Raw genomic sequence first — 26941 nt, 5'->3', positions numbered from 1 at the left:
CTCGCTTACACTTACTCTTATTAGGCTTTATACGCTTCTAACATGGTACTTTAGGAACCCCTGCAGTTATGTCCGTCCGCCACATTACATACTCCAGACAAAACGCATGCTCCCCTGGTTTCATACCCCCCGAATAAGATTGCGCTCTTCGCTATTTTCATTCAAAGAGTCCATATATTCTTTACGTTACTCTAAGATACCGTGTTTTATCGAGATCCTTCTTTCCGTATCCATCGCTGTCCCAACCCTCATCGCTATTAATTTATTCTATTCTTTTTGGCACTTCTTAGCTATCGTTTTTTAATACTTGTCACAACCTTCGAGAAGGATCTCTCCAATATGGCACGTCCCACGACGTTTTCCGCATGTCCTATTTTTCTATTTGACCTCCTATGACGTATTCAAATACCCGCAAATTTTTGCATTCTCTTCGTTACTTTCCCATACTGCGGTTTAACGGGAGTACGTTCATTCTTAGGTAAGCGGCACACTCCACATTTCACATTTTTTTAAACTCTTTTTGAATTTTGTGACGTTCTCGCTAGCACGTCCTTCACTTGTCTCAATTTCTTTATTTTCAGATATTAGGTCGCATAGAGGTATTATCACTGTGACGATTACATAGTACGATACCTGATAAGGTAATCCCACCATTGTTTAGTACCCCCGTTATATCTTTTTACCGTGTCATGAATCACCCCGATTTGATTCGTCCTTTGAAGCCTTCACGCAGTATTCACGCCCACGATTTCACATTGAGCACAATCTCAAATTAGAGGCACTATTATTTTACCGGGATACGATTCAGTCTTCATATACTTTGTGTATTCAAGTCACATGTCGCATGCACGTTTACGACTCTACGTTGAGCACGGTTTCTAATCACTGATGCACTTTCTTGCCTTCACCTTTGTGATACGAATTGCTTGCTCTTTCTTCCACATTTCTCTACAAATACAATTTTTTCACCATATTTACCCACACGTTCCTTTTTATTTCGTGGCTGCTTATTAAATCTGGTGGCTATTATCATAACTCATTCATTCATTTACAGGGTCATTATCCCCTGATGAAGAGTCGTTAGACTCGAACTGCATTGGGATTATTATGTGATTTCCAATAACATTTACATTTAATTTCTCTACCCGATAAGGATGGAATTTACTTTATTGAGATATTGAAAAAACAAACAAAATAAACAAAGTACTTTTTGGATACCAATCCTAAAGAATTGTGAAATTCATTTAAACAATTTGAAGGCCCTTTGTGGACCAATACGGAGTGCATCTGAGCGACGCCAGGTACTCTACCCTGGTGCTATTTATCAATAATGCAAAGCCTCCACATACACAAGGGTCACACAGCACTACTACCACAGCCTGAATGCAGCTGGTGCCTTCTTGCACGTCCCTCAGCATGACAATAACGCAAAGCCTCCACATACACAAGGGTCCCACAGCACTACTACCACAGCCTGGATGCAGCTGAGGCCTTCATCCACGCCCCTCAGCATGAAAATAACGCGAAGCCTCCACACACAAGGGTCCCAGAGCACTAACACCACAGCCTGAATGCAGCTGGGGCCTTCATCCACGCCCTTCAGCACGACAATAACGCAAAGCCTCCACACACAAGGGTCCCACAGCACTACTACCACAGCCTGAATGCATCTGGTGCCTTCATCTACGCCCCTCATCACCAAAATAACACAAAGCCTCTACACACAAGGGTCCCACAGCACTACTACCACAGCCAAAATGCAGCTGGTGCCTACATCCATGCCCCTCAGCATGACAATAATGCGAAGCCTCTACACACAAGGGTCCCACAGCACTATTACCACAGCTTAAATGCAGCTGGTGCCTTCATCCTTGACCCTCACCATGACAATATTGCGAAGCCTCCAAACACAAAGGTCCTACAGCACTACTACTAGAGCCTGAATGCAGCTGGTGCCTTGATCCACGCCCCTCAGCATGACAATAACGCAAAGCTTCCACACACACAAGGGTCCCACAGCACTACTACCACAGCCTGAATGCAGCTGATGCCTTCATCCACATCCGTCAGCACAACAATAATGCAAAGCCTCCACATACACAAGGGTCACACAGCACTACTACCACAGCATGAATGCAGCTGGTGCCTGCATGCACGCCGCTCAGCATGACAATAACGCGAAGCCTCCACACACAAGGGTCACACAGCACTACTACCACAGCCTACATGCAGCTGGTGCCTTCATCCACACCCCTCAGCACGACAATAACGCAAAGCCTCTACACACAAGGGTCTCACAGCACTACTGCCACAGCCTAAATGCAGCTGGTGCCTTCATCCGCACCCCTCACCATGACAATATTGCGAAGCCTCCACACACAAGGGTCCCACAGCACTACTACTACAGCCTGAATGCAGCTGGTGCCTTCATCCACGCCCCTCAGCATGACAATAACGCAAAGTCACACACACACTCAAGGGTCCCACAGCACTACTACCACAGCCTGGATGCAGCTGGTGCCTTCATCCACGCCCCTCAGCACGACAATAATGCAAAGCCTCCACACACAAGGGTCCCACAGCACTACTACCACAGCCTGAATGCATCTGGTGCCTTCATCTACTCCCCTCAGCATGACAATAATGCGAAGCCTCTACACACAAGGGTCCCACAGCACTACTACCACAGTCTTAATGCAGCTGGTGCCTTCATCCTCGACCCTCACCATGACAATATTGCGAAGCCTCCACACAGAAGGGTACTACAGCACTACTACTAGAGCCTGAATGCAGCTGGAGCCTTCATCTACGCCCCTCAGCATGACAATAATGCGAAGCCTCTACACACAAGGGTCCCACAGCACTACTACCACAGCCTGAATGCATCTGGTGCCTTCATCTACGCCCCTCAGCATGACAATAATGCGAAGCCTCTACACACAAGGGTCCCACAGCACTACTACCACAGCCTGAATGCAGCTGGTGCCTTCATGCACGCCCCTCAGCATGACAATAATGCAAAGCCTCCCCAAACACAAGGGTCCCACAGCACTACTACCACAACCTGAATGCAGCTGGGGCCTTCATCCATGCCCTTCATCACGACAATAAAGCAAAGTCTCCACACACAAGGGTCCCACAGCACTACTACCAGAGCCTGAATGCATCTGTTGCCTTCATCCACACCTCTCAGCATGACAATAACGCAGAGCCTCTACACACAAGGGTCACACAGCACTACTACCACAGCCTACATGCAGCTGGTGCCTTCATCCACGCCCCTCAGCACGACAATAACGCAAAGCCTCTACACACAAGCGTCTCACAGCACTACTGCCACAGCCTAAATGCAGCTGGTGCCTTCATCCGCACCCCTCACCATGACAATATTGCGCAGCCTCCACACACAGGGGTCCCACAGCACTACTACTACAGCCTGAATGCAGCTGGTGCCTTCATCCATGCCCCTCAGCATGACAATAACGCAAAGCCACACACACACTCAAGGGTCACACAGCACTACTACCACAGCCTGGATGCAGCTGGTGCCTTCACCCATGCCCTTCAGCACGACAATAACACAAAGCCTCTACACACAAGGGTCCCACAGCACTACTACCACAGCCTGAATGCAGCTGGGGCCTTCATCCACACCCCTCACTATGACAATAAGGCAAAGTCTCCACACACAAAGGTCCCACAGCACTACTACCACAGCCTAAATGCAGCTGGTGCCTTCATTCACATCCCTCAGCACGACAATAATGCATAGCCTCCACATACACAAGGGTCACACAGCACTACTACCAAAGCCTGAATGCAGCTGGTGCCTTCATGCACGCCCCTCAGCATGACAATAACTCAAAGCCTCCACAAACAACGGTCCCACAGCACTACTACCACAGCCTGAATGCATCTAGTGCCTTCGTCCACCCCCTAAGCACGACAATAATGCGAAATCTCTACACACAAGGGTCCCACAGCACTACTACCACAGCCTAAATGCAGCTGGTGCCTTCATCCTCTCCCCTCACCATGACAATATTGTGAAGCCTCCACACACAAGGGTCCCATAGCACTACTGCTAGAGCCTGAATGCAGCTGGTGCCTTCATCCACGCCCCTCAGCACTACAATAACGCAAAGCCACCACACACACAAGGGTCCCACAGCACTACTACCACAGCCTGGATGCAGCTGGTGCCTTCATCCACACCCCTCTGCATGACAATAACACAAAGGCCTCCACACACAAAGATCCCACAGCACTACTACCACAGCCTGAATGCAGCTGGTGCCTTCATCCACGCTCCTCAGCTTGACAATAACACAAAGCTTCCACACACACAGGGGTCCCACAGCACTACTACCACAGCCTGAATGCAGCTGACGCTTTTGTCCACGCCCCTTACCATGACAATAACGCAAATGCCTCCACATACAAGGGTCCCACAGCACTACTACCACAGCCTGAATGCAGCTTGTGCCTTCATCCACATCCGTCAGCACGACAATAATGCAAAGCCTCCACATACACAAGGGTCACACAGCACTACTACCACAGCCTGAATGCAGCTGGTGCCTTCATGCACGTCCCTCAGCATGACAATAACGCGAAGCCTCCACACACAAGGGTCCCACAGCACTACTACCAGAGCCTGAATGCATCTGGTGCCTTCATCCACACCTCTCAGCATGACAATAACGCAGAGCCTCTACACACAAGGGTCACACAGCAAGACTACCACAGCCTACATGCAGCTGGTGCCTTCATCCGCGCCCCTCAGCACGACAATAACGCAAAGCCTCTACACACAAGGGTCTCACAGCACTACTGCCACAGCCTAAATGCAGCTGGTGCCTTCATCCGCACCCCTCACCATGACAATATTGCGAAGCCTCCACACACAGGGGTCCCACAGCACTACTACTACAGCCTGAATGCAACTGGTGCCTTCATCCACGCCCCTCAGCATGACAATAACGCAAAGCCACACACACACTCAAGGGTCCCACAGCACTACTACCACAGCCTGGATGCAGCTGGTGCCTTCATCCACGCCCCTCAACACGACAATAACACAAAGCCTCCACACACAAGGGTCCCACAGCACTACTACCACAGCCTGAATGCAGCTGGGGCCTTCATCCACACCCCTCACTATGACAATAAGGCAAAGCCTCCACACACAAGGGTCCCACAGCACTACTACCACAGCCTGAATGCAGCTGGGGCTTTCATACACGCCCCTCAGCACTACATTAACATAAAGCCTCCACACACAAAGGTCCCACAGCACTACTACCACAGCCTAAATGCAGCTGATGCCTTCATTCACAACCCTCAGCACGACAATAATGCATAGCCTCCACATACACAAGGGTCACACAGCACTACTACCACAGCCTGAATGCAGCAGGTGCCTTCATGCACGCCCTTCAGCATGACAATGCCGCAAAGCCTCCACAAACAACGGTCCCACAGCACTACTACCACAGCTTGAATGCATCTAGTGCCTTCATCCACGCCCCTCAGCACGACAACAATGCGAAGTCTCTACACACAAGGGTCCCACAGCACTACTACCACAGCCTAAATGCAGCTGGTGCCTTCATCCTCTCCCCTCACCATGACAATATTGCGAAGCCTCCACACACAAGGGTCCCACAGCACTACTGCTCGAGCCTGAATGCAGCTGGTGTCTTCATCCACGCCCCTCAGCACTACAATAACGCAAAGCCACCACACGCACAAGGGTCCCACGGCACTACTATCACAGCCTGGATGCAGCTGGTGCCTTCATCCACACCCCTCAGCATGACAATAACACAAAGGCCTCTACACACAAAGATCCCACAGCACTACTACCACAGCCTGAATGCAGCTGACGCTTTCGTCCACGTCCTTTACCATGACAATAACGCAAACGCCTCCACACACAAGGGTCCCACAGCACTACTACCACAGCCTGAATGCAGCTGGTGCCTTCATCCACATCCCTCAGCACGACAATAATGCAAAGCCTCCACATACACAAGGGTAACACAGCACTACTACCACAGCCTGAATGCAGCTGGTGCCTTCATACACGCCCCTCAGCATGACAATAATGCAAAGCCTCCACATACAGAAGGGTCCCACAGCACTACTACCACAGCCTGGATGCAGCTAGGGCCTTCATCCATGCCCCTCAGCATGACAATAACGTGAAGCCTCCACACACAAGGGTTCCACAGCACTACTACCACAGCCTGAATGCAGCTGATGCCTTCATCCAGATCCCTCAGCACGACAATAACGCAAAGCCTCCCCAAACACAAGGGTCCCACAGCACTACTACCACAACCTGAATGCAGCTGGGGCCTTCATCCATGCCATTCAGCACGACAATAACGCAAAGCCTCCACACACAAGGGTCCCACAACACTACTACTACAGCCTGAATGCAGCTGGTGCCTGCATCCACGCCCCTCAGCACGACAATAACGCAAAGCCACCACACACACAAGGGTCCCACAGCACTACTACCACAGCCTGAATGCAGCTGGGGCTTTTATACACGCCCCTCAGCACTACATTAACATAAAGCCTCCACACACAAAGGTCCCACAGCACTACTACCACAGCCTAAATGCAGCTGATGCCTTCATTCACATCCCTCAGCACGACAATAATGCATAGCCTCCACATACACAAGGGTCACACAGCACTACTACCACAGCCTGAATGCAGCAGGTGCCTTCATGCACGCCCTTCAGCATGACAATGCCGCAAAGCCTCCACAAACAACGGTCCCACAGCACTACTACCACAGCCTGAATGCATCTAGTGCCTTCATCCACGCCCCTCAGCACGACAACAATGCGAAGTCTCTACACACAAGGGTCCCACAGCACTACTACCACAGCCTAAATGCAGCTGGTGCCTTCATCCTCTCCCCTCACCATGACAATATTGCGAAGCCTCCACACACAAGGGTCCCACAGCACTACTGCTCGAGCCTGAATGCAGCTGGTGTCTTCATCCACGCCCCTCAGCACTACAATAACGCAAAGCCACCACACGCACAAGGGTCCCACGGCACTACTATCACAGCCTGGATGCAGCTGGTGCCTTCATCCACACCCCTCAGCATGACAATAACACAAAGGCCTCTACACACAAAGATCCCACAGCACTACTACCACAGCCTGAATGCAGCTGACGCTTTCGTCCACGTCCTTTACCATGACAATAACGCAAACGCCTCCACACACAAGGGTCCCACAGCACTACTACCACAGCCTGAATGCAGCTGGTGCCTTCATCCACATCCCTCAGCACGACAATAATGCAAAGCCTCCACATACACAAGGGTCACACAGCACTACTACCACAGCCTGAATGCAGCTGGTGCCTTCATACACGCCCCTCAGCATGACAATAATGCAAAGCCTCCACATACAGAAGGGTCCCACAGCACTACTACCACAGCCTGGATGCAGCTAGGGCCTTCATCCATGCCCCTCAGCATGACAATAACGTGAAGCCTCCACACACAAGGGTTCCACAGCACTACTACCACAGCCTGAATGCAGCTGATGCCTTCATCCAGGTCCCTCAGCACGACAATAACGCAAAGCCTCCCCAAACACAAGGGTCCCACAGCACTACTACCACAACCTGAATGCAGCTGGGGCCTTCATCCATGCCATTCAGCACGACAATAACGCAAAGCCTCCACACACAAGGGTCCCACAACACTACTACTACAGCCTGAATGCAGCTGGTGCCTGCATCCACGCCCCTCAGCACGACAATAACGCAAAGCCACTACACACACAAGGGTCCCACAGCACTACTACCACAGCCTAAATGCAGATGGTGCCTTCTCCACACACAAGGGTCCCACAGCACTACTACCACAGCCTGAATACTGCTGGTGCCTTAATGCACACCCCTCAACATGACAATAACGCAAAGCCTCCACATACACAAGGGTCCCACAGCATTACTACCACAGCCTGAATGCAGCTGGTGCTTTCATCCACGCCCTTCAGCATGACAATAACGCGAAGCCTCCACAAACACAAGGGTCACATAGCACTACTACCACATCCTGAATGCAGATGTTTCCTTCATCCACACCTCTCACTATGACAATAATGCAAAGTCTCCACACTCAAAGGTCCCACAACACTACTACCACAGCCTGAATGCAGCTGGTGCCTTCATCCACGCCCCTCAGCATGACAATAACGCAAAGCCACACACACACTCAAGGGTCCCACAGCACTACTACCACAGCCTGGATGCAGCTGGTGCCTTCATCCACGCCCCTCACCACGACAATAACACAAAGCCTCCACACACAAGGGTCCCACAGCACTACTACCACAGCCTGAATGCAGCTGGGGCCTTCATCCACACCCCTCACTATGACAATAAGCAAAGCCTCCACACACAAGGGTGCCACAGCACTACTACCACAGCCTGAATGCAGCTGGGGCTTTCATACACGCCCCTCAGCACTACATTAACATAAAGCCTCCACACACAAAGGTCCCACAGCACTACTACCACAGCCTAAATGCAGCTGATGCCTTCATTCACATCCCTCAGCACGACAATAATGCATAGCCTCCACATACACAAGGGTCACACAGCACTACTACCACAGCCTGAATGCAGCAGGTGCCTTCATGCACGCCCTTCAGCATGACAATGCCGCAAAGCCTCCACAAACAACGGTCCCACAGCACTACTACCACAGCCTGAATGCATCTAGTGCCTTCATCCACGCCCCTCAGCACGACAACAATGCGAAGTCTCTACACACAAGGGTCCCACAGCACTACTACCACAGCCTAAATGCAGCTGGTGCCTTCATCCTCTCCCCTCACCATGACAATATTGCGAAGCCTCCACACACAAGGGTCCCACAGCACTACTGCTCGAGCCTGAATGCAGCTGGTGCCTTCATCCACGCCCCTCAGCACTACAATAACGCAAAGCCACCACACGCACAAGGGTCCCACGGCACTACTACCACAGCCTGGATGCAGCTGGTGCCTTCATCCACACCCCTCAGCATGACAATAACACAAAGGCCTCTACACACAAAGATCCCACAGCACTACTACCACAGCCTGAATGCAGCTGGTGCCTTCATCCACGCTCCTCAGCATGACAATAACACAAAGCTTCCACACACACAGGGGTCCCACAGCACTACTACCACAGCCTGAAAGCAGCTGACGCTTTCGTCCACGTCCTTTACCATGACAATAACGCAAACGCCTCCACACACAAGGGTCCCACAGCACTACTACCACAGCGTGAATGCAGCTGGTGCCTTCATCCACATCCCTCAGCACGACAATAATGCAAAGCCTCCACATACACAAGGGTCACACAGCACTACTACCACAGCCTGAATGCAGCTGGTGCCTTCATACACGCCCCTCAGCATGACAATAATGCAAAGCCTCCACATACAGAAGGGTCCCACAGCACTACTACCACAGCCTGGATGCAGCTAGGGCCTTCATCCATGCCCCTCAGCATGACAATAACGTGAAGCCTCCACACACAAGGGTTCCACAGCACTACTACCACAGCCTGAATGCAGCTGATGCCTTCATCCAGGTCCCTCAGCACGACAATAACGCAAAGCCTCCCCAAACACAAGGGTCCCACAGCACTACTACCACAACCTGAATGCAGCTGGGGCCTTCATCCATGCCCTTCAGCACGACAATAACGCAAAGCCTCCACACACAAGGGTCCCACAACACTACTACTACAGCCTGAATGCAGCTGGTGCCTGCATCCACGCCCCTCAGCACGACAATAACGCAAAGCCACCACACACACAAGGGTCCCACAGCACTACTACCACAGCCTAAATGCAGATGGTGCCTTCTCCACACACAAGGGTCCCACAGCACTACTACCACAGCCTGAATACTGCTGGTGCCTTAATGCACACCCCTCAACATGACAATAACGCAAAGCCTCCACATACACAAGGGTCCCACAGCATTACTACCACAGCCTGAATGCAGCTGGTGCTTTCATCCACGCCCTTCAGCATGACAATAACGCAAAGCCTCCACAAACACAAGGGTCACATAGCACTACTACCACATCCTGAATGCAGATGTTTCCTTCATCCACACCTCTCACTATGACAATAATGCAAAGTCTCCACACTCAAAGGTCCCACAACACTACTACCACAGCCTGAATGCAGCTGGTGCCTTCATCCACGCCCCTCAGCATGACAATAACGCAAAGCCACACACACACTCAAGGGTCCCACAGCACTACTACCACAGCCTGGATGCAGCTGGTGCCTTCATCCACGCCCCTCACCACGACAATAACACAAAGCCTCCACACACAAGGGTCCCACAGCACTACTACCACAGCCTGAATGCAGCTGGGGCCTTCATCCACACCCCTCACTATGACAATAAGGCAAAGCCTCCACACACAAGGGTCCCACAGCACTACTACCACAGCCTGAATGCAGCTGGGGCTTTCATACACGCCCCTCAGCACTACATTAACATAAAGCCTCCACACACAAAGGTCCCACAGCACTACTACCACAGCCTGAATGCAGCTGGGGCTTTCATACACGCCCCTCAGCACTACATTAACATAAAGCCTCCACACACAAAGGTCCCACAGCACTACTACCACAGCCTAAATGCAGCTGGTGCCTTCATTCACATCCCTCAGCACGACAATAATGCATAGCCTCCACATACACAAGGGTCACACAGCACTACTACCACAGCCTGAATGCAGCAGGTGCCTTCATCCACGCCCGTCAGCATGACAATAACGTGAAGCCTCCACAAACACAAGGGTCACACAGCACTACTACCACAGCCTAAAAGCATCTGGTGCTTTCATCCCATCTTAAAAACAGACAAACAGAAAAACAAACATCTCAAGTCACATCCAATGACAGACCCATTCAAATGCAAAACCAGATGTGCTGTTTTAGATCCAACAGTAAACTCAGACAGACAAATATTCAGCAAGGCGCCGGCTTTAGAGCGGGGCAACCGGTGCTGCCTCACAATATCTGATCATGTGAAAAACACCTGCTGCATAGACATAGTTCCTTGCCTGGCCGGCAATGTTCAGGCAATAATAAACAAGTCAAGATAATTCTGATGATGAATGTTCCTGCTGGAGATCTGGGTTTTTTCTAGTTGCTGTTTTGACTCATCATAAATTGGCACAGAGGGTTGATGTGTCTGCCACACATGTCACATGCAGATCATGCAACAGTTTTTTATTTAGATAGCTCAGTGGGTTAGTGCTTTTGTAGCAGCAATCCCTTTGTTTGTAAAGCCAATCTGACAACTGAGTTATGTTTTAAATCAGGGGTTTGTGCTTCTCGACACCAAGTACTCTGATGGTTTGTGACGGGGAACAACCTTTACAATGCAACTTTTACAACGCACTACACTTACAACGCATTTTTTACAACGCAAAATCCATTACAACGCATTCCATTACAACGCATGCACTTACAACGCATTTTTAAAAACTACCTTTACAACGCATTCCATTACAACGCATACTACCTTTACAACGCATACCATTACAACGCATAATATTACATTACACTATCCAACACTTACCCTACTGTTGCACCCCCTGGAGTTAGAATAGTAATTTTTACCCCTATACTATCCAACACTTACCCTACTGTTGCACCCCCTGGAGTTAGAATAGTAATTTTTACCCCTATACTATCCAACACTTACCCTACTGTTGCACCCCCTGGAGTTAGAATAGTAATTTTTACCCCTATACTATCCAACACTTATCCTACTGTTGCACCCCCTGGAGTTAGAATAGTAATTTTTACCCCTATACTATCCAACACTTACCCTACTGTTGCACCCCCTGGAGTTAGAATAGTAATTTTTACCCCTATACTATCCAACACTTACCCTACTGTTGCACCCCCTGGAGTTAGAATAGCAATTTTTACCCCTATACTATCCAACACTTACCCTACTGTTGCACCCCCTGGAGTTAGAATAGTAATTTTTACCCCTATACTATCCAGCACTTACCCTACTGTTGCACCCCCTGGAGTTAGAATAGTAATTTTTACCCCTATACTATCCAACACTTACCCTACTGTTGCACCCCCTGGAGTTAGAATAGTAATTTTTACCCCTATACTATCCAACACTTACCCTACTGTTGCACCCCCTGGAGTTAGAATAGTAATTTTTACCCCTATACTATCCAACACTTACCCTACTGTTGCACCCCCTGGAGTTAGAATAGTAATTTTTACCCCTATACTATCCAACACTTACCCTACTGTTGCACCCCCTGGAGTTAGAATAGCAATTTTTACCCCTATACTATCTAATACTTACCTTAAATGCAATTTAATATTATGTGTTGTAATGGTATGCGTTGTAAAGGTAGTATGCTTTGTAATGGAATGCGTTGTAAAGGTAGTTTTTAAAAATGCGTTGTAGTGTCATGCTCTGAAATGGAATGCGTTGTAATGGATTTTGCGTTGTAAAAAATGCGTTGTAAGTGCATGCGTTGTAAAAGTGTGCGTTGTAACGACATACATCCTTTGTGACATGTGACTCCTACACCTCCTACAGTCCTCATTGTCTTATGTAGCATTTCCTATACATTAATTTACATACTTGTGTGAGTCATTGTCTCTGTATAATGTGTGATTTAAAGTGCCCCTGACACCTTACCCTAGTATGAGTAATGCTATTCAAGAAATTGAATGTATATGCGAGAGGGACGATGGAGACATGAGGGGCGCCTTTGGAGGAGTGTACTGAGGGAATCCTTGGAGAAGGAGGTCATGGGGCGCCCATAAAGATTGTCGCACAGGGCGCCACCAACGCTAAAGCTGGCCCTGATTCCGCAATATATTTAACAAAACTCCCACACAATCACAGAGCCAGGCATGTCATAACACATTCATTACAGCAGACCCTTATAGGCATAATCAGATAAAACCCACAAATACCTACAACCAGCGACCACGGATCACATAAAGCTATAATACTCACACAAACACAGATCCGAGTGGCTCCCAAAACATTCAGCTAACAACAGATCCATGTAAACATACAGCCACATAGGTCACATCACTCCTATCAACAGAGCCACATTTAACTCTTAAATCTAAGGACAGACCCTGTGAAACACGGAGCTAGATGCCTACATCGTATCGAACAAGAAAAAAAGAAAAAACTCAAAACCCCACCTCATATCGAATTAAGAACAGTCCCTCATATACCCAAGACAGAGCTAGATGCCCAACATCATGTCCAAATACAGAACAATAAAAAACTGAGCCGACCACACCACATCACATGCAACTAACAACAGATCAACACACAGTCCAAGATCTCAAATCGTATTCATCCAACAACAGACCCACAGCTACACAGAATATGCAACTCAAGGTCCAATCACATTAAGAGATCCCCGAACACAGCAAGGCACTCTACATCCCAAACTGAAAGACAGCTGAGCATGCCTACAGCCCGACTCATAAATACAGTCAATCAGCGAGGATCACAGCTTCTGAACACCAGACTGCCAAACAAAGGATAGGTACCAACAGACCTAATCTCCCTATCATCGGAGAGACATTTTGGAGAAAAATTGTTGTTTTAACTTTGTTACATTTTTTTAAATCCATCCATATCGTAGATCATATATTTGCCAGTGCAGTGATGGGATAAGCTCTGCAAAACAAATGCATTTTAAGTATGGAGGTCATATGAATAATTTCATTCCTGTCCCCGCTTATCAAACGGAATTTAAGAGCACGTAGACATACATACTAAGGAGGTAAGGCTGTGCTTAATTTGAGCCAGTGGTTTCCAGTGTTCGGCAGGCACTTAATTGTCAACACTGGCACTTGTAAAAGTCTGGCACGTCGTGGCACTGTTTCTCTAATTTAGAAATTAGCACATAGCAGTTATTTATGAATTCAATATATATTGAAAGTGACTATTACCTGCAGACCAAGTCATTGTTATAGGTTTGGAATAGTCTGAATTGTCCCTGACGAAGGCCCTGGCACTTATTTGTTTTCAAATTAAGCACTAAGGTAAGAAGAACATAGAGGAGCCAGTATGAACAAAGGAATTCCGGGGCACTGCAGCGGAAGGCCAGGATGGAGGGAATAGAGGGGTGCAGGGACTCATGATGAATGCAGAGATACCAGGAAGCAGAGAAGGCTCAGTGCCTTTCCAAAGATGTATGATGTTTTAGGTTGAGCCTAGTGGCAACGGGCATGCGCTGCTCGCTCTGCGAGGCATGTTGTAATTGAGTAAGCAGTGGAAGTCCCGCCCACTCTATGCCCATATTTTTAATTGGCCGGTGTCATTGTCCTTCGTAAAAGCTGAATTCCGATTCATTATGAGGCTTGTTAGTCACTCCTGGGTACCACCTAGTCTCCATTTGTTACCTCCCATAACGACTGGACCTTTTGCTTGGCTCGTTACATGGTCTCTGTTATTTAGTGGGTGAGCACTATTTTCTTTAATGGTCTTTCCTCATTCCAGCACGGTCTGCTTTCACTTAGGTGGCCGCACTGCTTTATTTAATTAATTTGCAGCGCGGTCCGCATCAGTTCTGTTCAGCAATGCAACATGTCTCGTATTTACGCGAGTTTGAGCTATTGGCATTGGAAATGACAATGCCTTTTATTTATATTTTCGTTTTTGAAACATAAATAAAACGCATTGTCATTTACAATGCCAATAGCTTGAACTCACGTAAATGCGAGACCTATTGCATTGCATATGCTTGTTGTTAATGTGTTGAGAAGGTTTGAAAAAGAAGTGTGGACATAGCAAAGAGTGGGAGGGACCTAGGGATGTTGTGTCTGTTGGACGGTCATAGAAAATAGAGGCATTGAAGGGAAGGGGGAAATGTAGTTTAAAGTGCCCCGATGGGATTGAAGTGTGGGGAAAGAGGTTGTGAAGTATTGTAGATAAAAGTGAGAATGAAGGAGTAGGGAAGAAATTATAACTTCGTGGAGAAGGAGGGGAGCAGAAATAAGAAAAGTAAGTCACAGGAAAAAGTCAACAAATGAAAAAAGCCATAACGGCACCGTGAACTGCCTTTTTAAAACAATTGGGCACCTGTTTAATGTTCTCTACTAATGTGCGAATTGAGAAAGGGTTGTGAAATTTTTAAGTTAATGCATGGGGGCGTCATCTGCATTGAGACGTTGTCAGAGGAAGATGGGGCTATTCGGGATAGTAAATCTGCCCGCGACAGAGATCTGGAGCTCGACATATGATGTAATGCTAACAATATGACTCCCATTTAAGCCCGCCATTTTTCTTCCGTCCAGGGTGGGAAGGTAGGTGCCAGATGTTGGACCTAGTCGGCACCCCCTTGTTAAATGGAAACTTCGGCACCTGGGATCATGGTTTAAAGTCGCAGATCATTGGTCGGGCAGAGGGAATATGGTGGCAAACACTGCTGACCTTCTTAAATCTTAAGCACCCCCCTCCTCTGCAGCCAATTGGATGCTGTTGAGGGGCTTAGTGTGGGATTATCGCTAACCCTAGCATTAAAGGTGAATTGTAAAGTAATGGTACAGCAACCAGGACAAATGAGAGGTGGAAAAAATTACTTTCTTCACCAAAAATTTGTGAGGGTGCACGGAAGCCTGTGCTGACTCGCAGGCCAATGGAAAGATGGTGAATGAGAAGTGCCTGTGAGAACTGAGGTTTAAGGCAGTCACAAACTGGGAGATAATGCCTCAGGTAGTTGTTATACTTAAGCAACAGTTCCGCTTTCATCAGCAACCAGTTATGTTTGCCAGAATTCAGGGAGGTGGTAGAGGTGTTTTTGATATGTGACATGATTGGTGGAGCAGTGAAACTCTATATGGAGAGGGATTTCATGGGCTCTGATAGGTTGTCAAAGAAGGGATTGCTTTTAGAGTTTTATTAGCTCCACACGTTGGCCTTCTCTCAAGGCTGAGACGCTGGCGGCAGGGTGGGAAGGCAATGAGATTCCCCATCTTGTACTACTTATTGCGGGGTAGAGAAGGAACGCTGGTAGGTCCCAGAGGGTTAAGGAGGACCAAGATGGAAACAGAGAACCAGTAGGTCCAGAATGTAGAGGCAGGACTAGTAGGTTCAAGATCTGGAAGGACTTGCAGCCCAAGGATGTGGAACAAGGACTTGATGGTCCAGGTAGGAGAAGTGCGATTGGTAGCTCTCGGGTGGAAAAGGGGACCAGTAACTCCTGGAAGGGGAAGAAAGACTGGTAGGTCCATGATGGGAAATGTGATCAGGTAGGTCCAGGAAGACCTGGATAGACTGGTAGATCATGGTACAATGACCAGTGAGTGAAAAGGCGATGGGGCCGTTATTCTCTAGATGGCAGTATGACACAGGAGGGGAGGAGAGACAGATTTATGTATTAGTTCACCCGTAAAGTAGTTTCCACCATCTTGCCCAACGCTGGCAGGAGACATGCGCATTCGGAGCCTGTGTGGATCCAGCCACACACGCAGACATGAAGTGATGCGTATCAGTGACTTTGTTTGTATAACCGTGCTTAACTTACCTACTCTCCAGGCACCATCCTTCTGGCACCTTTCCTCCTTGTGCACTCCTTTCTGAAGACTTTTCCATATGAAACAATCTGACGCCTTCGTTTTTCATAACAAACATTCAATTATCCTTCTCATTGCAAAGCAATCTGATGCTTTCATTCCCCATTCAAAGAACTGAAATACCTGTATTTGCTATTCAAATCTTCACGCCCCCCCATGTTGTTCATTTTAAGTATTGTGATGAATGTATTCTATATGTATGGACTGACTTTCCAAACAATTCTAATGCTTACATTCTCCATATTGTCGCTTTCTGATTCAGTTATCCCCAATAATGCTTTAGTACAACATTATCAAACATACAGGCACAAATAAAGTAACTTCCTGCCAATCTCAGGGAAACGTAAACACGAATGGCGTCATGTCATAGTGAGTCATACCGTGAAGGCGGATAGGTACACATGGGAGTCTCGGAAACAAATTCCCTTCAACTGCTTCATTTTCCAAAATGGTTAAGACAATTCACTTTTATTGCACGTCACCCCTGCATTCCATACCGCACCACTGCACATATACCATTCCCACAAGTTTTCTACCTTTCTTAGAAAAATAATACCGGTCACTTGTTCACGTTCTGCTATTCTGCAACACCTAAGAGCTGGTAGGTGAACAATAATTCATGTAAAATTGTCATGATTCTTTTGTAACATGGCAATTATCCTTCAGTTTGCTCCTATAATCATTTTGAAACGATTTAGACAGCTCTCAAATACCTTCTTACAGTTTTTTTTGTGTGTTTGCTGTTTTAGGTTTATTTTTCAGAAGGAACAAAATACCAGATTTCCCTACTTTTCACAATATTTTTACCCTCGACGAACATAAAAATACAGACAAGGCCAGTAACAGAAGCTGCTAGGTGCCACCCTATGCCCGCCACATAGGTTCTGTCACACCTATATTAAATATTCTGGTTTACCCCAAGTCCGCCAAACCCTAGGGACAGAACTAATAGACCCTACCATATCTCCAAACACACAGGGGTTCACACATTCCATACTACTGCCACTCCCCCGCCCGAAAACACAGTGATTCCCACATTCCACATCACTACAACTAAAGCCCTCCACACCAATAGCTGCAGTTTTCCAAACCCAAGGGACAGATTCCCACATCCCACTATCAGACCATAAGGCACCTCAATATTTCATACTTCCACTACTATTGCATCGAAAACAATGGGATTCACACATTCCACACCATCACCACTTTAGCCCTTGGTAAAACTGTGACTCCCACATTCATTACCACTGAAACTACTTCCAGCTTGAAAAACAAGGATTCCCACTTTCCACATCACTAACCCACACATCAACAACACAGGGGGTTCCAAATTCTGTCCCCCTAAAACACCAGGAATCCCACTTTCCATACCACCGACACTTTCCCAACCCTGAAAAACATATATTCTAACATTCCAAACCACTGGCATTGTACATTGAAAATAGAGGGCCTTTCATATTCCATCCCCCCAAAACACAGGGGTAGGATCGCCCAAATCCCATACCCCTGCCACTAAGCCCCCACAAAACACTGGTGTAGGAGCTCTATGTTCCATGCTATTGCTAGACCCCAAAAATACAGCGACTCCCACATTCCGTATCTTTGTCACTATCCCCCCAAAAATTAATTGACTCCAATATTCCATCCCCAAAAACACAAGAGCAGGGACTCCCTAATTCCATAGGCAATGCCTGATTAAACCCTGTGGAGGCCCCTAGGCAGTCAAAATGTCACCCCACCCTAAAATTATCTCCAAATACATTTTTAATTTTACCAACATACAATTTTAATAAACCACTACATACATGAATACAGTATTTTCTCTATAGAGTCTTTAATGTAAAGTTTTCGGTTGAGTCTATTCATTTTTTTCTATCTTTTTTAAACAATTTAAGAAAGCTTGACTGTAATTTTCTTTCAAGATCAAATCAATATAATTTTGATCCATTTTCGCGGGGCCTCTAAAAGGAGTGGGGCCCATAGGCCGGTGCCTACTTTGCCTATTTGGAAATCCAGAACTGTCCATAGGGGCACCCTCATTTCAACTTCCAAAAACAGGGGTTGCTACATCCATACCACTGCCACTATACCCTCCGAAAAGACAGGAACTGGAACTCACATATTCGAAATCACTACCACTATGTCTCTAAAATAAATCGAAGAAGTAATTCTCACATCTTTCCTGCCACTATGCTCTTCAAAAACATAGGAGCTGAGACCCCCACAGTCCTTACCCTACTCCAAACCTTCAAAGCTCCTAGCTAGAGATTCCCAAAAATCCACAAACACCGAGACAGAATCCCAGAATCCTTCACGTTAATAATAGCTACCACCAAATACCTCAAAATTCCAGAGACACTGAACATGTCATCGCTGTTATACCCAGCTCACGAAAAATCAAGAACAACAGGATCTTATGTTTGTTCCTGTTGTAACCAGACACCCACATAGGGTCAGGAAACCGACATTGCCTTCCATTGCTATCACAAAAGGCCTCAAAAAGGGGTGTAGCCTAAAAGGCGTGCAACAAGAGTCGTGCCCTATGTAACTAAGGTAATAGCCGAATTAATGTCGAATAGAAATCTGCCTCTTGCCAGACAAATATTTATGAAAATGAGCAGGGATTAACATATTTGTGTATCAGTTTATATAGCACCTGCACCACTGTGCTACGTCATAAAACACTTGATAAGGAAAAGTTCAAATGAGTCGCAGTAGCCTGGTTATTCTGCTGTGATGAAATAGCGTCTGTGTCCAGGGGACACGAACGATGTTGAAATAGTATATTAAAACATGGCATATCATCAGTGGTAAACAGCAGTGTCCGCCATGTTGTTTCGTCCCTGTGTCACAAAAGGTACTTTAGGTGACGTTCTGTTGCTGGTCTAGCTTGCGGCATGAACACAGTACATATTTATTTTCTTCAGTAGGCGAAGACCCAAAAAAGAGAGCCCATTACAATGTCCTTTTCTTTCTCTTGTAGCACTGCCCCTACGTTTCCTCAGGCTGTCACAAAAAAAACGAAGAAACATCCATGTTTTCTATATAACCGACCATCAGACCCTAGCGTCAAGGAATATTCCATTCAGTCCTTCTACCATCAGACCCCACACAAAACCCAGAAGCAGAGACACCCAAATACAATCCCTTCTGTCGCCAGGCGCCCCCGAAAGGGCCAGAATCGAAACTGCCCAACCCCCAAATACATGGCAAGAAAACATGACAGTCCGACCCGCTACTATCACAAACCAGCACAGCCAAACACATTCCACCCTCCTTCCCACTACATCACTAACAGCAGACTCGAGCCTCGCCTGTGCAGCCTGTACACCCGGCTGTGACTGTACTTGGGAGGGATGCTGACCGCCGGTATGATATGGGGGGAAGGGGGGGATGCTGATAGCTTGGGGGATGTGGGGAGCATGTGTTTTCTGCTGCGATGGTACGTGGGTGAGATAATGACAGCCTGTGTGCCCTGATGTGATGGTGCCTGGGTGGGATACTGTCTGAGAGCCTGTTTGCTCTGTTGTGCTGATACAGGGAGAGAGCCTTATGCCCTGCAGGGATAGTACCTGTGCTGATACTAAGAGGGATGCTGACAGCCTGTATACCTGCTGTGGTGATAATGGGAGGGGCATTGACAGCTTGTGTGTCCTTCTGTGAGGGTGCCTAGTGAGATGCTGACAGCCTGTGTGTCCTGTGATGGTGCCTAGTGGGATGCTGACAGCCTGTGTCTCCTTCTGTGGTGGTCCTTACTAGGATGCTGACAGCCTGTGCCTCCTTTTGCAGTGGCCCCTAGTGGGATGCTGTCAGCCTGTGTCTCCTGTGATGTGGCCTAGTGAGATGCTGACAGCCTGTGTGTCCGGCTCTTCTGAAATTATGTCCTTCTGTGATGGTACCAGGAAGGGATGGTGAGAGCTTTGCTGACACTGGGAGGGATGCTGAACTCCTGTGTGTCCTTCTTTGCTGATCCTGGGAGGGATGCTGAACTCCTGTGTGTCCTTCTTTGCTGATCCTGGGAGGGATGCTGAACTCCTGTGTGTCCTTCTTTGCTGATCCTGGGAGGGATGCTGAACTCCTGTGTGTCCGGCTGTGCTGATACTGGGAAAGATGCTGACGGTCTATATGTCCTGCAGTGCTGAACTTAGAAGTGATGCTGATCTCCTTCTGTGATGGTACCAGGAAGGGATGGTGAGAGCATGTGTGTCCTGCTTTGCTGATATTGGGAGGGATTCTGACAGCCTTTGTGTCCATCTGTGATGGTGCCCAGTGGGATGCTGGCAGCTTGTGTGTCCAGCTGTGTGATATTGGAAGTGATGCTGATGTTCTTCTGTGATGGTGTCAGGGTGAGATGCTGACACTCTGTCTGTCCTTCTGTGATGGTGCCTAGTGGAATGTTGACAGCTTGAGTGTCCAGCTGTGATGGTGCTAGTGGAATGTTGAGAGCTTGTGTGTCCAGCTGTGATGGTGCCTAGTGGAATGTTGGCAGCTTGAGTGTCCAGCTGTGATGGTGCTAGTGGAATGTTGAGAGCTTGTGTGTCCAGCTGTGATGGTGCCTAGTGGGATGCTGCTGCCAGTCTGCGTGTCCTGCTGTGACAGTGCCTAGTGGGATACGGATAGCCTGCGTGTCCTACTACGCTGATACTGGGAGGGATGCTGACAGCCTGTGTGTCCAGCTGTGCTGATACTGGAAGTGATGCTAATGTCTTTCTGTGATGGTGCCTAGGTGAAATGCTGACAGCCTGTGTGTCCAGCTGAGTTGATACTGAGAGGGATGATGAGAACCTGTGTGCCCTGCTGGGCTGATACCTGGAGAGATGCTGATAGCCTGCATGTCCTACTACGCTGATACAGGGACGGGTGTAGCCAGCCTGTGTGTCCAGCTGTGCTGATACTGGTCAGGATGCTGACAGCCTGTGTGTCCAGCTGTGCTGATACTGGGCGGGATGCTGACAGTCCTTGTGTCCAGTCCAGCTGTGCTGATACTGGGCAGGATGCTGAAAGCCTATGTGTCCAGCTGTGCTGATACTGGGCAGGATGCTGACAGCCTGTGTGTCCAGCTGTGCTGACAATGGGCGGGATGCTGACCGCCTGTGTGTCCAGCTGTGCTGATACTGGGCAGGATGCTGACAGCCTGTGTGTCCAGCTGTGCTGACAATGGGCAGGATGCTGACAGCCTGTGTGTCCAGCTGTGCTGATACTGGGCGGGATGCTGACAGCCCTTGTGTCCAGTCCAGATGTGCTGATACTGGGCGGAATGCTGACAGCCCTTGCGTCCAGTCCAGGTGTGCTGATACTGGGCGGGATGCTGACAGCCTGTAGGTTCTCCTGGGTCTACGTGGGTCAGATGCGGGGCTACCGTATGTCTGGCTCTGCTGGGTCCTGGGTGGAGTCCTTGGCGCCTGTGCACCCTGCTGTGCTGGTCACCGGATAGAGCGCGTTGAGCCTGTTTGCCCTCCTGTAAAGACACCTAAAGGGGGGGGGGGTGGAGGGGTAGTCTGCATGGCCTGATACAATGTTTCCTGTGAGGGATGCAAAGGGTCGGTAAACCCCACTGCGATGCTACCTGAGCGAGTGTGGAGAGCCTGTATGCCCCGCTGTGCTGGTGCGAGGTGGGATGCAGACAGCCCGTACCCTCTGCTGTGACGGTACCTGAGAGGGATGCTCTATGTGTCCCTGTGTGGTACGCGGGGGGTTAGTAAGGCCTGTGGGGGTGCGGGCAGCTTCTACGCCCTTCGGCGCTGGTACATGCGTGGGATGCGAGGCGCCTAGATGCCCCGCAGTAGGTACCACTGTGCAGAGTCGGGATGCCCTGTTGCATGGACCCTGAATGGAGCGCGGGGGGCCCGTACGCTCCTCTGGCACAGTCCCTGAGCCTGAACGGGCGCAGGGAGGCCCTGAACCCTGCTGCGCTGGTACCCGAGCTGGGCAAGATGCAGCCCCTCCTCCTCCTCCAGGGCCTGGGATGCAGCCATCCTACTGGCAACCTGCTGCCCACCGGCGCTGCGCTTGTCGACTGTGCCGTGGGGTCGGGGGGCCCGGGGCGGGGGCGGGAAGCGGGGAGGCGGCGCGGACTCACCGAACATCTGGATGTGGCCCTTGGTGATGGGGTTGAAGCTCCCGCAGGCCAGCAGGATAACGTGGGTCCTGTGCTCGCTCATGGCGCCGGCTCCTCTGTACCGACTGTCTGCAGAGGAGGCGAGGAGGGGCTGGAGACGCAGAACTCCCTCCCCGCCCTCCACCAGCCCTCCCACTGCCTGAGTGGTGCCGCTGGAGAGGCGCTGAGCCCTGCCAGCTCCGGGAGGGTCTCTCGGCCGGTGCAGGGCTAGGACAGCTAGCAGGTAGCGCCGGAGAAAAACACGCACAGCCTGTGCAGGGCGACGGCAGCTCACAGGCAGGGAATAACAACCAGCGGAAGAGCAAAGGCAGCTCACACACACCCCATCAACAACTCACACGCAGTGTACAGCAAGAGCAACTCACACACAGTTCAGATTAAAGGAAGCTCAAAGCAGGTGAATAACAACAACCAGAGCGAGCAAGAGCATCTCACACTCAGTGCAGAGCAAAAGAAGGCTACACCTTGTGAATAGTTAACAGCGAAGAGCAAGGGCAGCTCACACCCCATGACCAGCTCACAAGCAGTGTACAGCAAGAGCAACTCACATACAGTGCAGAGCAAGGGCAGTTCACACACACCCCACCAACAACTCACACGCAGTGTAGAGCAAGAGCAACTCACATACAGTGCAGAGCAAGGGCAGTTCACACACACCCCACCAACAACTCACACGCAGTGTAGAGCAAGAGCAACTCACACACAGTGCAGAGCAAGGGCAGATCACACACACCCCATCAACAACTCACACGCAATGTAGAGCAAGAGCAACTCACATACAGTGCAGAGCAAGGGCAGATCACACACACCCCATCAACAACTCACACGCAGTGTAGAGCAAGAGCAACTCACACGCAGTTCATAGCAAAGGAAGATCAAAGCAGGTGAATAACAACAACCAGAGCGAGCAAGAGCATCTCACACTCAGTGCAGAGCAAAAGAAGGCTACACCTTGTGAATAATTAACAGCGAAGGGCAGCTCACACCCCATCACCAGCTCACAAGCAGTGTATAGCAAGAGCAACTCACATACAGTGCAGAGCAAGGGCAGATCACTCACATCCCACCAACAACTCACACGCAATGTAGAGCAAGAGCAACTCACATACAGTGCAGAGCAAGTGCAGATCACACACACCCCATCAACAACTCACACGCAGTGTAGAGCAAGAGCAACTCACATACAGTGCAGAGCAAGTGCAGATCACACACACCCCATCAACAACTCACACGCAGTGTACAGAAAGAGCAACTCACATACAGTGCAGAGCAAGGGCAGCTCACACCCCATCAACAACTCACAAGCAGTGTACAGAAAGAGCAATTCACATACAGTGCAGAGCAAGGGCAGATCACTCACACCCCACCAACAACTCACACGCAATGTAGAGCAAGAGCAACTCACATACAGTGCAGAGCAAGGGCAGATCATATGTAGAGCAAGAGCAACTCACCTACAGTGCAGAGCAAGGGCAGCTCACACCCCATCAACAACTCACAAGCAGTGTACAGAAAGAGCAACTCACATACAGTGTAGAGCAAGGGCAGATCACACACACAACATCAACAACTCACACGCAGTGTAGATCAAGAGGAGCTCACACATAGTGAATAACAACCAGAGCGAGAAAGAGCATCTCACACACACCCCATCACCAACTCACATGCAATGTAGAGCAAGAGCAACTCACATACAGTGCAGAGCAAGGGCAGCTCACACACACCCAATCAACAACTTACACAAAGTGTAGAGCAAGAGCAACTCACATACAGTGCAGAGCAAGGGCAGATCACACCTAATGAATAACAACCAGTGCAGAGCAAAGGCAGCTCACGCACACCCCATCAACAACTCACACTCAGTGTAGAGCAACAGCAACACAGTCTCTCACAATACAGTGCAGAGCAAGGACTGCTCACACCTAGTGAATATCAACCAGTGAAGAGCAAGGGCAGCTCACACACAGTGCAGAGCAAAAGAAGCTCAAAGCTAGTGAAAAACAACAACAAATCTCATACACAGTGCCAAGCATGAAGGCTCACTCCTAGTGAATAACAGCCAGATAAGAGCAAGAGCAACTCACACACAGTGCAGAGCAAGAGCAACTCACACACAGTGCAGAGCAAGGGCAGCTCACACACAGTGCAGAGCAAAAGAAGCTCAAAGCTAGTGAAAAACAACAAACCAGTGCGAGCAAGAGCATCTCATACACAGTGCAGATCAAGAAAGCTCACATCTAGTGAATAACAACCAGATACGAGCAAGAGCAACTCACACACAGTGCAGAGCAAGGGCAGCTTACACCTACTTAATAACATTCAGAGTGTGGAAGAGGTGTGGCGCAGCAGCCAGGGCAACTGACTCTGGAACCTAGGGGCTCACGGTTTGATTCCCTGTGCCGGCGGCAGGTCAGCCCAGCACCATGTGACTCTGGGCAAAAGCTCACTTAATCTTCCCGACAGCCCCCAGCGTCTTGACACCTTTGGGTAATTGTTCGCGCTTTACAAATACTGGACATAGACAGCGAGCAAGAGTGTATTGTAGTTCCTATATCCCTGATAGGCTCTGCGCATTGGAATAATATACACTATAGTTTTAACATAGGACTGAGGTCAGTATGTCTCTATCGAGTACATTAAACTTAATTACTTGTGTGTGCCAGCTAACTCAGAGGTCACTAGAAACTTCTCGAATATACAAGAAGGGATTTGTTTCTGACAACCGCATAAACAGGACAACTTTGTTTCCCTTAGAGTCGGAACAATCTCAGAACCGTGGAAACAATAGATAACAGTTTCACTCAGTCAATTGTGCATGCTTCGTTTCTACAGAGTTGCACAGAAATAGAGAGATGAGTGTTTCAATTAAAAGGGGTTTATTGAACAGTCTTATTTCTCATGCAAGAGATATGAACTGCTACAATCGTAAGACAGGATGCGAAGTACAATACGTACAGAGTTAGCAGTAAGATAAAATAATACTGCAATAGCATGGTTTGTAGCTATGACATATATTCATAAAATACATACATAAATACCACAGGCTAAAAATGGGGATACTCATCTGATGCTTCTAAATAGTTCTACCCCAGTGTACCTAACCTAAGTGTAGTACGAGGTAAGAAGTAGGTGCTGTTTTCTAAAGTATAGCTAGCTATAGCTTTAGTTTTGCCAAGAGTTGCCAAATGTTTCTCTAAGTTCTAGTCTGCTCCATACCTTAGAATGTGTGAGGTTGGAATCTCTTTCCGGGACTCGATGTCTAACAGCCCGCAAGGGGAGTCAGAAACACTGGAGCTGGATTCTCTACGAGGAGGATGACAGCGTCTGGTCAGTGCATCAGGCGGGAACTCGATCTCCTTCCGAACTTGCGGTGGCGTACCGCAAGTAGGCAGTCGAACTGGACCGTACCGGAACCGTGGTTTGCCAAGGCAAGTGCAGGTATATTTATACCTTGAAGGTGTTTAGGAATGCCTGTACTGACGTAAAAGTCAGGCATCGGAACGTCATGAATGAACCCCTAAGGATTAGATGTTCATGCATACTAAATGAGTTCTTGGAAAAATCAATATCCAAGCAAGGGAAATTCCTAAAGGCTTAAGAGTCTGGTTTTCCAAGAAATCGTTGTGACGTGGATTGACGGATGTAGGAGACCATGCCTGTATTTGGTTAGCATGGACAATGCCTAAATAAGGGTGGATTGTCTATGCCTAAATAAGGGCAACATGAATTGTACCTATATAAGGACATACATCGGGAAACCTATATACGGAATCTAAATCTACACAGAACACCCACTCCAGTTTCGTATGAATGACATTACTAAATCCCAAACATACTAAACATATCTAAAAGAGAGTATCGCATGATTAGCTAAAACATGCTAAAACATATCTAAAAACATATGTCCTAAAATGCATTACAAAACCATTGCTATGCATAAGGTGCTGTACATATTAAAAGCAATATTTCATTCTAAGCATATGTGTGCATTGGAAATGCTAAAAAGAATGAACCAGAAATATATACACATGATGAAATGGCTAGTTAATACAGAAGAAAAAATGGTCCGAAACCATTTCATAGCAGGTTAACATAAATCAATTGTTGATGTGACAAGGTGGCATAATGTCCCTGGAAGATTTTCAAAGAATTCTGTTCTCTATGAATAGTTC

At 48.4% G+C, this 26941-nt stretch overlaps 1 protein-coding gene across 1 annotated transcript in view; it reads right to left on the bottom strand.

Annotated features, from left to right (window-relative positions):
* NMNAT2 (nicotinamide nucleotide adenylyltransferase 2) overlaps positions 1–23407 on the bottom strand; it is a 324069-nt gene extending 300662 nt beyond the window's left edge. The window contains exon 1 of the mRNA XM_085601729.1: positions 22731–23407. Coding sequence (XP_085457855.1) covers positions 22731–22812 — 82 coding nt within the window. The 5' untranslated portion in view covers positions 22813–23407. The remainder of the gene's footprint in view (positions 1–22730) is intronic.
* Positions 23408–26941: the final 3534 nt, after the last annotated feature.

This window comes from Triturus cristatus, chromosome 4_2, assembly GCF_964204655.1.
Source record: "Triturus cristatus chromosome 4_2, aTriCri1.1, whole genome shotgun sequence".
Taxonomy (NCBI): domain Eukaryota; kingdom Metazoa; phylum Chordata; class Amphibia; order Caudata; family Salamandridae; genus Triturus; species Triturus cristatus.
Note: the sequence above shows the minus strand (reverse complement) of the source record. Positions and strands in the feature narration are given on the sequence as shown.